Source organism: Lemur catta, chromosome 2 (assembly GCF_020740605.2).
Source record: "Lemur catta isolate mLemCat1 chromosome 2, mLemCat1.pri, whole genome shotgun sequence".
Lineage (NCBI taxonomy): Eukaryota > Metazoa > Chordata > Mammalia > Primates > Lemuridae > Lemur > Lemur catta.
Window position 1 is genome coordinate 3,276,772 of NC_059129.1, and position 13,464 is coordinate 3,290,235.

The following is a 13,464-nucleotide window of genomic DNA, read 5'->3' on the forward strand; positions in this document are numbered from 1 at the left end:
AGGTCCCTTCCCACCAACCCAGACAGCATGTCATTGCCCCTGATCCAAAGCAGTCCAGGTCCCCTGTCTGTCCTTATCGTGCACGCTAGGCAGTTAGGACCCTTGGACCTAACCCACACTCCCTAGTCCCCACCCTCCATGGAGGCTGCTGGTAACCCGGTTCTAAGGGGGTGGTAGAAGGGTTGGGCAGATTGGGGAGGGTCCCCTAGAAGCAGCCCTTGAGCCTCTCGGTGGATGGGACCTATGTGAGCCCAGGGCACAGGATCGAGGAGGGATGGACACATTAGGCAGGTGGGGTCTCTCCACCTTTGAGAACTGGCCACAGAAGCGAGAGGCAAGAGTAGTCAGAAAGTCGTGTTTCTTGGGGAAAGCCAGGCTGGAAGCTCTGGGACCCCCCTTCCTGGCCCCGGGCATCTGTGGACGCTCCTGAGAGCCTCAGAAGACACATGGCCCAAGGGAAGAGGCATAGGAATAGTCTGGCAAAAAGCCACATGGCCCTGATGACAAACTCAGATGCTTCTGGGGCCAGGCAGGAAACTGGAGTGAAGAGCCTGGCGTGGGACGAGAGGGAAAGGCGGGGACTAGGGTGACCTGTGAGCCTTGGCCAGAGGGGGCAGCTGTCACTCAGCCCCAGGCGAAAGTTCCTGTTTAAGGCAAGCTGGGAAGCCCCATTTTAATGTGAAATCACCTGACATTGCAATGTTGGCAATGCCTTCAAAGTTTTAAAAACTCCCAGCACTTAGGGAGGCCAAGGCTAGAGGATGATTTGAGGCCAGGAATTCCACACCAGCCTGGGCAACATAGTGAGACCCTGTCTCTACAAAAAGAAAATTAAATAACCAGGTATGTTGGCTTATAGTCCTAGCTACTCAGGAGGCTGAGGCAGAAGGACTGCTTCATTTGGGCCCAGGAGTTTAAGGCTGCGGTGAGCTAGGATGATGCCACTGCATTCTAGTCTGGGTGACAGAGTGAGATGCCTTTTTAAAAAACAAAACAAAACTCTCATGTAGACCACACTAAATGTCCCCAAGGGCCCGCTCCAATCCAGAAGCAGAGGTTCACAAGCCATGCCCTACATCTACACGTACTGAGAAACATGTGGGGTGTGCAGCCCTGCCTGTCCTGGAAGGGGTCCTGTGGGGAGAAGACCCTGAGGAGGGAACATCTATAAGGTGACTGTTGCAGACAGACCCTACTTAGCGCCTGACAATGACTGCACAGAGGCTATGCAACTGAGTCCTGCAGAGACTATGCAACTCTCCAGCTGGTGTGGCCCAACCTCCCGGGACAAGCCTTCAGGCCCCCTCAAGACTAGAGCTGGCCCAGCCAAAGGCTTTGGCTGCAAGCCGGGCTGAAGTGGATGCGGGTATCCCAGGGCTCTCTGGAAATCAGGAGCTGAGCTGGGTCCCCAAAGGCTCTGAGGCATGACTCTGACCACAAACGCGGCAGGCGAGGGAAGGGGGGCAGAGTGTTTTCCTGGAATCCTCCAAGGCAGGGGATTTTTCTGGACTAATCCAGCCCCTGGCACCCGCCCCTACTGCCCAATCAAGGGCCACTGTCAACTGCAGCCCAGGCCCCACCCACTGACAGTGAGCCCCCCCCATCCTGGACTTGAAGCTGCCAGTAGCTGTAGGGCTTGGGCAGACTCTCCCTGCCCTTCCTATCTCAGTCCCTTTGCCTAAAATGTGGGGTGAGGGGCTGCAGCGATGCTCCCAACCCCGAGGGCTGTCAGGGGTAAAATGACCTCAAACAGGTTTGGCATTAGAGTTTGTACTTAGGAAGCTTTCGAAAAGGCTTTGTGTGGCCTGCTCGGGAGTTCTCTGAAATTGGGATTAACCACCACCAACACTCTGAGGGATTTCACCTAAAAATCTGGATTTCCAGTTCTCTTAAAATCCGCAGCTCTGGCAGGCTGGGGCCGGTCATGAGGCCGGAGCCCCCTCGCCAGCCCCACTCCCGACCCCGCCTCTCCAGGTCTCCACAGGTCCTGGACGCTGTTTCTGGCATTTATGTCACCTGCCTGGTCTCCCTCAACAGTCGCTTTCCTTTTACACAAAAGGCAGGACCCCGCCAGTGTCACACAACAAACTAGCGCAGACAGACCGGAGCCCGGGACTCGAGACGAGGCCGCGCGAGGTCCCGCCGGCCCAGGTCGGGGGGCTGCGGGGTGAGGCTCAGGCCGCCGGGGCGAGAGAGGCCCTCGGCGCAGAAGGGGGCGGGCCTCCACGCGGCCCCGCCCCGGCCAATGGGGAGACGCCCCGCCCCCGATCGCAGCGGCCCCGCCCCCCTCGGCTCTTAAGGCGCGACCCGCCTCCGGTGAGCTGACTCCGGAGCCCAAGCCCGGGGCGGGGAGACGCGGACACGGCTGTCTCGGGACCCCGGCCGCCCGGCCGCCCGGCCGCCCGGGAAGGACTGAGGCCGCAGCCCGCCCTGCCCGGCTCCCTCCGCCGCCGCCTTCCGGTGAGTCTCTGCGGGGCTGGGGGGCTGCGGACGGGACCCGAGCGCCACGGTCAGGCTGTGCACACGCGCCGTTCACGCGCGGACCCCCGCCGCGCGCACACGCTCTCGCCGGGGGTACAGCGGCCCCCAGCCCCGCGCAGTCACCTGGGCAGGCCCGGTGCGCCTCCTTCCCGGGCCGTCCTGGGGCGCCGGCAGCCCCGCGGCCGGCCTGGGTGTGCACTGGTGTGTACGGTGAGCCGGAGAGGCTGTGAGCAGACAAAATAAACACCCCCCTTTGCTTCCTCCTCCCACGGCTGGGCCCTCCGGCATGACCAGTTTTATGAATCAAACCCCTTTCAGGAGATGGTCAAATCGTGGTCTTGGGTTACGTCTCCTCCTAGGGTCGGGCAGCCCAGTGCCCCTGTGCAGACGGACTGCCTAGGGTCCTCAGGACCCCTGTCACTCAGCACAGAGCAGGGGGCCACAGATATGCAGCCCTGGGAAGGGGTTGGGGGATGGCTGGTAGGTATCTGATGGCCTATTCTTCCAGATGGGGGATGCACCTTGGCTGCCAGAGCATTTAGTGCCCCAGGTATCAGGGTGCCCCATCTCTGCCTCTGCCAGGGACAGGGCTTTGCTTGGCCTGCAAACCTAATGGCCTGGAGCCAGCCTAGTCCTTTGTGTCCTCGGCTGGCAGTGCTGGGGCCTGAGGACTGCTGAGGTCCCCTGTGGTCATTGGCAGGCCAGCCAATTGGTGCCAACCATTCTGCCTCACCCCCCCCCCACCCCCCTTCGTTAACGATTACCATGCCAGGGTCGCTGACCGCCTCTCCTGCTATGGCCCAGGGGTGGAGTCTGTAGTGTGGAAGAAAGAAGAGGTCCTGAGGGTCTAGATGTCCCCCTGCTTGACTTCTGCACCAAGGGCAGGTGAGGCTCTGGAGGCACCAGAACCTAGAGCCCCCCTCCCCAGGCCAAGAGAGAGCCTCCAGGGCCAGGGACTGGACAAAATCTGAAAGGTCCATTCATGCTAGGCTGCACTTTGGGTACTGGGGGCGTAGAGGGGTGGCGGGGCTGGTGCCCTCTGAGTGGTGTCCATTAGAACCAGCCCAGTGGGCAGTGAAGTCTTGTATGAGCCCAGCTATTAGCAAAGCCCAGCAGAGCTGGGACAGGCTGTGGGGGGATGGGGAGCAGTCCCCTGGGTTTACTGTCTTCTCCCAGGGGAGTCAGCCCCAGAGCTTCTGTAAACAGAGTGTCAGAGGCAGGAAGAGGGCTCTGGCAGTGAGCAGCCCAGCTGGAGTCCCTCCAGACGATTATCTAGCCTCTCCTGGGCCCAAGGAGGGAGGATGAGCACACACGTGCCAGCCTAGGGTCCTGGGCACTGCCTGTCCCACCTCCCCCAGCCTGCTGCTGCTGCCCATTGAAATAGCCACCCTGAGACCTGTGGGTCCAGAGGGTCAGATGGGAGTGGGGTGGGGGGACCATTGTCCCAGGGCGTTCGTTCAGATGACGCTACCCTCTCCACGCTCTGGAAATGGGGGAGGGAGTTCCAACACAAGGAGCCCCTAAGAACTGCCCAGGAAGGCCCCTCTGGCAGGCAGCCCTGGGCCAGGTGATGCCCTGGGCAGGAGAGGGGTCCATACCTCCTAGCTCCCATTACTGACACCCCCATCAACAGCCCTGGGGAAGCCGGGACAAATCCCAAGTAACGTAAGTCCTTGTGGGGGGCTTGTAAGTGGCTCCCACCCTTGGGCTGGGCAGCTGCTTTTTCCAGGGCAGCTCCCACCTCGGCAGGCCGGCTGCAGAGTCCCCCTCAGTGAGCAGAGGGGAGGCTGCCCATAGAGGCATCCCGGACCACTGGCAGGCCCTGAGCCCCTGGGAAGGGTAGCAAGGCCACCTAACTGGGTTAGTGACCCCTCCTAGAGCCCTCCTCAGCTCTCCTTATAGTCCCCTCCCTGGGCTGGGGAGCCCAAGGCTCTGTGCTGCCAAGAAAACCAGCTCCCCTCACTGCTGTGGAATTTTCGTGAGTTCTTGGAGAGGGGGGAGGGCGTGCGGCTGTGTGTGTGTGTGTGTGTGTGTGTGTGTGTGTGTGTGTGTGTGTGTGTGTGTGTGTGTGTGTGTCCGTGTGCGTCCGCCTGCGCAGGAGCACGGCCCAGTGGGCGTGTGTCTGGCGTGGGTGTGTGTGTGTGCGCGTGACTGGAGCAGGGCTGTCTTTGGGGGCGGGCAGGGGTGCCTGGGGAGCCTGTGTGCTTGGGGAGGGGCAGGGGCTCAGCCTCCTTCCTTTTATCGGTTTCCACATTCCAGAGGCAGCCAGATCGCTTTCCCTCAGCTCCTGGCCCCAGGCCTCCCCGCTTTTCCTCATTCCAGCCACCCCCCAGAAGGCTGGAGGAGGCTCTCTCTGGCCACCTTGGTTTTGGGGGGTGGGAGGTAGGCAAGGGGCCAGTTCTCCAAGGTTGGGGACAGCCCCCACCAGACTCCTCCTGGGGAATGCAATAAGGCTCTGACATTCCTCAGAGGCTGCCGGAGAGATTTAATTAAAGAGGGAGCTGGCGTGGACTGGGAAGGGGCTGGGGCAGCCGCTGGGGCCCCTACTGGCCCTGGGCCCCGAGCCCAGCTGGGCAGTGAGAGCTGTGTGGGGAAAGGGTTGTGGCTCAGTGACCAGGGGTCTGCTCTGCCTCCCCAAATCAATCCCACCTGCCTGTTGATCACGGACCTCAGTAATGCCCAGGAACCCTGGGTCACTGATGGGGATGAGGCACCCTGCTGGGGCCACTCTCTTCTCAGACCCCGGGCCCAAGAGGCTTGGGGCTGGCAGCCTCCCTTGGTGACTAAGGTGTTCTTCTGGCAAGTTCAGGGTTAATTGCAGGGCTAGGGCCCTACTAGATGGGTGCTTGGCCCTGGGTGGGGACAGGGCCCAGCTCTGATGGCATCACACCTGCCGCCTGCCAACAGTGGCATCTGGATTGGCCCATTTCTAGTTGGGCTGCAGCCACCAAATAGCTCCCAGGGCTACAGGTGTCCTCCCCTGACAGGTGGCACCTCTCCCGACTGAGATGGCACGTCCTGCCGCCCTGAGGGCTCACTTGAGCTGCAACTGGCCTTAGTCACTGGTCTCTTGCCCTGGGCTGACAGGTCTGGCAGCTGCCAGGTCACCCACAGTGCCACTGAAGGCATCCACCTGGGGCCAGGCCAGCCCCTGGGTGGAGGGAGGAGGAGAAGGGCACAGCTTCTGCTCTTCTCCCAGCCCTGCCAGGTGGTCCACACCTGCCCTGGGGCCCACAGCCCCCTCCTTGGACAGGGGGATGAGCTGACATCCTAACTGTCCCTTTTGCAACCCTCTGCCCTGGTGTCCTGAACCCTGTCTGAGCAGAGCACAGCACTCACCCAAGGAGCTTTTCCAAAATACAACTGCCTGGGCCTCACCCCCGGAAATTCTTACTGAATTGGTCTTGGGGTGGGGCCCAGGGCATCCATATTTTTTAAAAGCTTCCTGGGTGATTCTGATGTGCAACTCTGGTTGAGCAGCCTCTGGGGTCACAGGCAGAGCTGGAAGCCCAGGGAGGGCAGGGAGCTTGGCTGAGTGGGTGAGGTTGCAAAGTGAGCGTGTCAGACTGACTCTTGGCTGGGACATTGTTATCTGTGGAGTGGACGGAGCCGGCTTGGGGTGGTGGATGGAGCAAGACCAAGAGGCTGAGACTAGTGGGGACCCTCAGCTTAATCACGAGCCAGGGCATGGCCCCCCACCTGGAGAGAAGGCATACCCAGAGCAGCTTCTGAGGAACCTGAGGCCCAGCCCCCTCTACCCCTTCTGTGAGGGCCCACGACAGAGACCCCTGACCTCTCTGTCCTGCTGGGCCAGGGACTGCTATGTCCCAGGGAAGGGAGATGGGGCAGACCCAGCCCAGGCCCTGAGCCTCCTCGGACACGTCAGCGAAACTGGAGCCAGCCGTCCTGGCCGCCGGCACAGTCCCGCCTGCCTGGAGGGGGTTGGCAGACTCCTGGGGCTGGGCCTCTGCCAAGCCTGGCTGGCCGCGCAGAACAGAGCCCAGAGCCCAGGCGAGGCAGCCCTGGGAGCCAGACCCCAAGCGCAGGTCAGTCCTGCAGGACCCACGTCTGCACGGGAGGGGCTGTGCGGGCCTCTGGCTGTCTGTCCAAGCACATCCCCCTCCTGCCGGGCACACAGCCTTCCCAAGGAGCAGTGAGAGGCACCAGCCCCAGGTCTGGTGTGGACACCCGGGTCCTGCCCCCGCCACGTCACCCACTGGCCCAGCCCTGCCTGACCCCAGGCATGTGTGTGAGTTGGTGCCCACAAGTGTGTCACACACTCAGGGGTGGGTGGGTCCTCCTGAGAGTTGACATCGCAAATACCCACAGTCTTCCTTACTCATAGGGCTCCTCCCTGAGGTCACATGCTGAAGGGGGCTCACCAAGGGACAGCTCACCCCCTCCATACCCCCGCTCCCCGACTTCCCTGCCATCTGAAGGCAGAGGGCAGCCTCAGTGCAGAGGCCTTGACCCTGGGCCCAGGGGCCTCTTGTCCACATGAGGCTGGTGCAAAGCCCCTCCCACTGTGGCATCCTCACCCTCGAGGAAGGCGGGGCTCTGGTTTTATGGGTGACACTCCAGCAGCTACTGTTTACTGACCACTTAGCATGTGCTCCAAGTACAAACCAAACCACCCTGAGAAACAGCCGCCATGATTAGCCCCCACTGCACAAACGGGAGCCAGCAGGGGGTGGCGGGCAGGCTATGAACACTGGTGGTCAGACCCTGACACCCTGTCCCAGCTACTGCCGTGGAGGCAGCATGGCCTGACTGTAGCACCTGTGTCCTGCCTCTCTGCGCCACACGGGGGGCTGAGGAGCCCAGGAGAAGGAGGGAGACCCTGCACCCTCACTCTTGCCCTCTGCCCCCAGTGCCTGGAATCCCAGGGCTGCCTCCAGAACTCTCCCTACACCCTTGGCAGAGAAAAAGGTCTCACCACCCTGCCCTGGCTTAACAGATCAGAGTATCAAAGCAAGGCCCCTGGTCCTGCCAGAGCTGCTGATCGTGGGCAGCACAGGGCACAGCAACCCCAGTGATGACTCCCGATGAGACTCCACACCCCCACCCTGCGCACACACCAAGCATGCCCAGACCCAGACAGGAGGGATGTCTCCCAGGACTTCTTAAAAGAACTTCATCATTTAAAAACAAGCAGAACAACAAAACACAACTCCAGGGGGAGAGAGGGTTAGGGCTGCTTACGTCAACTCTGCAGGTGGGAAACTGAGGCCCAGTTGAGAGAGCACTTGGGAGTCTATTTAGGGGCCGAACTCAGGCCTCTGTCTCCTGCTGCCCAGTCGCCTGTCCCCTCCCCGGTCAGCCTCTGCCCTCTCTGGGTTCCTTCCCTGGGCTGTCTGATCTCTTGGTGCCAGGACCCGTGGCAGAGTTCCCCTGAGCTGCCTGCCTGTGGCTGCAAACTCTGGGGTTTTCCAAAGCGCCAGCGCGGCCTCCCTGCGTCCTCACCTTGCTGGGTGGGGCAGAGTCGGCACTCAGGTGGAAAAGCTCACCCCTGCATCTTGGGGGGCGGGAAGCAGGCTTGCTGCTGCCTGCTGGGGTCTCCTCAGCCCAGGACCCCTGTCTCTCTCCCCACCCACTCCCAGATGTGCGTTCCTGAGTTTCCTGTCAGCCAGCTTGCTGCCCACGGCAGACAGACCCACAGGGTCCCTCCCCACTTCTAGTGACTCTGCTGATTAAAAGCCCAACAGATCATGAAGCCCAGAGCCATCCCCCTCCTCGGTGCAGTGGTCAGCATCCCTCAGCACGTGCCCCAGGCCCCTGTGGGCCAGCCTGGACACCCGGCCTATCAGTGCAAAGTGCGCCACATGCATCCTCCCGCTGTAGCCCTGAAATGTCCCAGATGCGCAGATGAAGAAACCGAGGTGCTGAGAGTAAAGCGGCTGCCTGCGGCCTCACAGCTTGGACACCTCCAAGCCCAGGCTGCCTGCCTGGAGTGACAGCCCTTAACTGTGACCTTCCGCCAGGCCCACTAGGAGCTGAGGCCACAGTGGAGGCCAGGCTGGCCACGTGCAGGGTCCCCTCCCACCCTGGAGCCTGGCTGCTCCTTTCTTGACCCCAGTCTGGCCCTGCTCGGAGGGCTGATTCAAGGGGAGGTGGCCTCACCCCCCACGTGGATGAGGGTGGGCGGGGGTCACTCACAGCCCACATCTGGAGGCCAGGCCACACCCCGGTCCTCTGAGTCAGTGAGGGTGGAGCAGGTCCCATGGGGGAGAAGGGAGGGGTGGGCCCAAGGGCCTTAGGTCATCAGACCCCACGGGGTGGTGCCGGCAGGGCCAGGGACATACAAGTTTAGTATCTCAGGGTTGGGGATACCAGCTTCATCTTCATCTGATGCCCGAGGGAAGGCCGTGCCCAGCTGTTCACTTAGCAGAGTGAGCTAAGTGGGCTCTGGAGACCCCAGGAACAAAGGCAGACAGGGTCTCCCCTAGGGAGGTAAGAGTGAGGCCTGAGGGGGGCCCCCCCTGGCCTCTGAAGGGTGTTCATTACTAATGGGCGAGGGGTCGGAGGCTCCTGGGGGAGACTTCCCCTGCTAAGGGATGCGGTGGGTGGGTAGGGCCTGCAGGGACCCTCTCACCTCTGGTTCTTGTTGGGAACCTGGGTGACAAGGTCCCCTCCCTTCACCTTTGGCTGGCCCCAGACTTCAGTGGCCACTTCACCAGAGACTTGTCTACTCTGTCCTGGACCACCTGCCCCTCCTCCTTACATTCCAGGAGTCCATAAATGGGTCCCTCCCCCAGCCTGGGGCAGAAACAGGCTGGGTGGGGGGTCGTGTTACCTAGGCTGGCCAGTGTGGGGGAAGGGGAAGCCCGGCTCCAGCACAAAAGGCCCTTGTGCAGGCAGGTGCCTGAAGGGGGAGGGATGTTGCCGGCCACTGCGCAGGACACCTCCCAGGAACAGACTGGCATCCCACCTGAGGGGGCACTAAAGGTGAGGGCTGCTCCTGGGTATGGCCCCCAGGAGCCACAGGGGAGAGCCGTGGACCCCTCCCGTCCTGGCAGTGCTCGCTGAGAGCTGGAGCCCAGGGTGGCTGGCGGGTCCCCCACCCCTGGTGCATCTGGAGGCTGTGGACCTCATCACAGGCAACAGGATCTGGGCTCCAGCTCAGACCTGCTGGCACTGCAACGGGCACCTCCACAGCCCCACTTTCTCCTGTCACCTGGGAGTGATGAAAATAGTTCCCCCCAGAAGTGGCTGCTGGGGGGACGGAGGTGACTGTAAATGTGTAGTGGGTGCTGGCATGTGGGAGGGACTTGGCGCGGCTACTGCTCCTCTGTCTCGGCACCCAGCCCAGGGCAGACCCCAGGAAACAGGAGATGAATGAATCTGCAGAGCTTTTCCAGGCCTGGCACTGCCTCTGGGACCCCCACGCAACCAGTGTCCTGTAACCTGAGCCCTGAGATCCTCTCACCTCTAGGTGTCATCAGCCTCAGAGGCAGGGGACCTGAAAGGAGGGTTCCTGCCTCCCTGATCCACACCCCCCAACAGGGGGACACCTGCCAACAGCTGCAGCTAGTCTCTGCCCCCTCCTTCAGGAACCTTCCTGCTGGCCACATCCTGGCGGGCCCGCGGCCCTCGTCCTGGGCAGGTCTGACTTCACAAGTGGAAAAACACCGATCCCATAGTTTCCATGTGAAGTCTTCCCGCTGTGGTCTCTCCTCCTTTGGAGGAGGGAGGGCCGTGGAGCGTGGCGGCTGGAGCCGGCGGCCGGAGCAGCCAGCTTCTCTGCTTACGCACCTGGCTGCCCTGTCTCTCCCAGACGCTGCAGGGAGGGGCTGCCACTCCAGGACCCATAGTTCTCCCTCCTTCCCTTCCACTGTGCCATGGGATGGTGGAGGGACCGGCTGCAGAGGCAGAGGCAGAGGCCTGGGGTTCTGGAGGAGGGAGCACTTGCTGGGCATCAGCCTGCTGAATGCTCGTGACAGCCGACATCATACGGATAAAGTCACATAGCAAGAGTGTGACGGGGCTGAGTAAGGAGCTGGGCGGGTGCTCTAGTGCCCTGACTCGTACCTACTGGGCTCTCTTGCACTTGGTGGGGAAGTGATGAATTCTATCTGGTCCCCTGACCCACAGTCTCATCTTGGCCTCCTCCCTTCCCCCAGGGACAGAAGATGCCCTCCAGGATCCCCTTGCCACCACCGCCCCTGCTGCTGCTCCTTCTGCTGGCCCTGGGACCCAGGGTGCAGGGCTGCCCTTCCGGTTGCCAGTGCAGCCAGCCACAGACAGTCTTCTGTACCGCCCGCCAAGGGACCACGGTGCCCCGAGACGTGCCGCCCGACACAGTGGGCCTGTACGTCTTCGAGAACGGCATCACCACGCTTGACAGGGGCAGCTTTGCTGGCCTGCCGAGCCTGCAGCTCCTGGACCTGTCACAGAACCAGATCGCCAGCCTGCCTGGTGGGGTCTTCCAGCCACTCGCCAACCTCAGTAACCTGGACCTGACAGCCAACAGGCTGCGAGAGATCACCAACGAGACCTTCCGTGGCCTGCGGCGTCTCGAGCGCCTCTACCTGAGCAAGAACCGCATCCGCCACATCCAGCCCGGCGCCTTCGACGCACTGGACCGCCTCCTGGAGCTCAAGCTGCAGGACAACGAGCTGCGGGCGCTGCCCCCACTGCGCCTGCCCCGCCTGCTGCTGCTAGACCTCAGCCGCAACAGCCTCCCGGCCCTGAAGCCGGGCGTCCTGGAGACCGCCAACGTGGAGGCGCTGCGGCTGGCCGGCCTGGGGCTGCAGCAGCTGGACGAGGGGCTCTTCAGCAGCCTGCGCAACCTCCATGACCTGGACGTGTCCGATAACCAGCTGGAACAGGTGCCACCCGTGATCCAAGGTCTGCGGGGCCTGACGCGCCTGCGGCTGGCCGGCAACACCCGCATCGCCCAGCTACGGCCCGACGACCTGGCCGGCCTGGCTGCCCTGCAGGAGCTGGACCTGAGTAACCTGAGCCTGCAGGCCCTGCCCAGCGACCTCTCGGGCCTCTTCCCGCGCCTGCGGCTCCTGGCGGCTGCCCGCAACCCCTTCAACTGCGTGTGCCCCTTGAGCTGGTTTGGCCCCTGGGTGCGCGAGAGCCGTGTTACGCTGGCCAGCCCTGAGGAGACACGCTGCCATTTCCCGCCTAAGAACGCTGGCCGGCTGCTCCTGGAGCTCGACTATGCTGACTTCGGCTGCCCGGCCACCACCACCACGGCCACGGCGCCCACCACGAGGCCCGTGGTGTGGGAGCCCACCCCCTCGCCATCTAGTTTGGCTCCCACCTGGCCCAGCCCCACGGAGCCAGCCACTGAGGCCCCCAGCCCACCATCCACTGCTCCACCAACTGCGGCACCTGTCCCCCAGCCCCAGGACTGCCCTCCATCCACCTGCCTCAACGGGGGCACCTGCCACCTGGGGGTGCGGCACCACCTGGAGTGCCTGTGCCCCAAGGGCTTCACAGGCCTGTACTGCGAGAGCCAGGTGGAGCAGGGGACGTGGCCCAGTCCCACACCGGCCACCCCAAGGCCACCTCAGCCCCTACCCCTTGGCATTGAGCCAGTGAGCCCCACCTCCCTGCGTGTGGGGCTGCAGCGCTACCTGCAGGGCAGCACCGTGCAGCTCAGGAGCCTCCGCCTCACCTACAGGAACCTGTCGGGCCCTGACAAGCGGCTGGTGACACTGCGGCTGCCCGCCTCACTTGCAGAGTACAATGTCACCCAGCTGCTGCCCAACGCCACCTACTCCATCTGCGTCATGCCTCTGGGGCCAGGGCGGGTGCCCGAGGGTGAGGAGGCCTGCGGGGAGGCCCGCACACCCCCAGCGGTCCACTCCAACCACGCCCCAGTCACCCAGGCCCGCGAAGGCAACCTGCCGCTCCTCATTGCACCTGCCCTGGCCGCAGTGCTCCTGGCTGCCCTGGCCGCGGCAGGGGCGGCCTACTGTGTGCGGCGGGGGCAGGCTGTGGCAGCAGCGGCTCAGGACAAAGGGCAGGTGGGGCCAGGGGCCGGGCCCCTGGAGCTGGAGGGGGTGAAGGCCCCCTTGGAGCCAGGCCTGAAGGCACCTGAGGGCGGCGGGGAGGCCCTGCCCAGCGGGCCTGAGTGCGAGGTGCCGCTCATGGGCTACCCAGGGCCCGGCCTCCAGGGCCCCCTCCATGCCAAGCCCTACGTCTAAGCCTGGGAGAGACGTGCAGCCTGGGGGCCGGGCTCTCACCGGGAAGCCGGCCAGCACCCTCCTGCTGCCACCACAAGGAAGTTCTTAGTCCCTACAGTGGGACACATGCAGGCTGAGGCTGTGTGACAACCAGTCCCTGCCCCTCTCTGGACCTCAGTCTCATCTGTGAGTTGCTGTGACCCAGGAATGCCTGCGAGGACGGCGTCTGCCCAGCCCTCTGCAACATGCCATCTCTAGGGCAGGCACAGCGGGCCCTGCCGTGTGCTGGTAACAGGCCAGGGCCCTGCGGGGCTCCCTCAGCCCAAGGGGACTCTGGGGCCAGTGGAGTAAGCCCCCAGAACGAGAACAGCAGGGGCAGGGTGGGGGACTGGGGACTGGGCCCTGTGGCTCAAGCCTCGGCCCTAGGAAGCGAAGGAACAAAAGAAACTGGAAAGGAAGATGCTTTAGGAGCAAGCTTTGCTTTTGTGGTTTTGTTTTAAAAAGTATATTTATAAGAGATCCTTTCCCATTTATTCTGGGAAAGTCTTTTTCAAACTCAGAGACAAGGACTTTGGTTTTTGTAAGACAAACGATGATATGAAGGCTTTTTGTAAGAAAAATAAAAAATACAATGAAATGAGTATGTTCCTCAGGCTCAGCCCCAGGGCACAGGGCTGGAGGGGCCGTAGAGGGACGGCTTTGCTGTGGGCATGCTGGTGGCCGGGCCCCTGCCCAGCATCCCCTCGGCTTAGGGGCTGCTGCTCAGGGCTATGCCCAGGAGGGCGGCCTTGCCAGGTGTCCTGACCCGGCTGCTGTCCACCCCAGCCCAACTGAGGCCCAGGTG

The 13,464-nt window shown here is 62.8% G+C and overlaps 2 protein-coding genes across 3 annotated transcripts in view; one reads left to right on the top strand and one right to left on the bottom strand.

Annotated features, from left to right (window-relative positions):
• The window catches only part of CORO7 (coronin 7), a 53,874-nt gene that overhangs the window by 10,665 nt on the left and 29,745 nt on the right, over positions 1 to 13,464 (bottom strand). The window lies entirely within an intron of this gene.
• On the top strand, positions 2,330 to 13,257 carry VASN (vasorin). 2 transcript variants are annotated; one of them, XM_045542462.1, is made up of 2 exons: positions 2,330 to 2,460; positions 10,602 to 13,257. In XM_045542462.1, exon 2 carries the CDS (start codon positions 10,611 to 10,613, stop codon positions 12,639 to 12,641), a length of 2,031 nt encoding a protein of 676 aa, XP_045398418.1. In that variant the 5' UTR covers positions 2,330 to 2,460; positions 10,602 to 10,610; the 3' UTR covers positions 12,642 to 13,257. The 2 variants fall into 2 exon arrangements, with proteins under 2 accessions (XP_045398418.1, XP_045398419.1); XM_045542463.1 differs by lacking the exon at positions 2,330 to 2,460 and adding an exon at positions 8,721 to 8,931.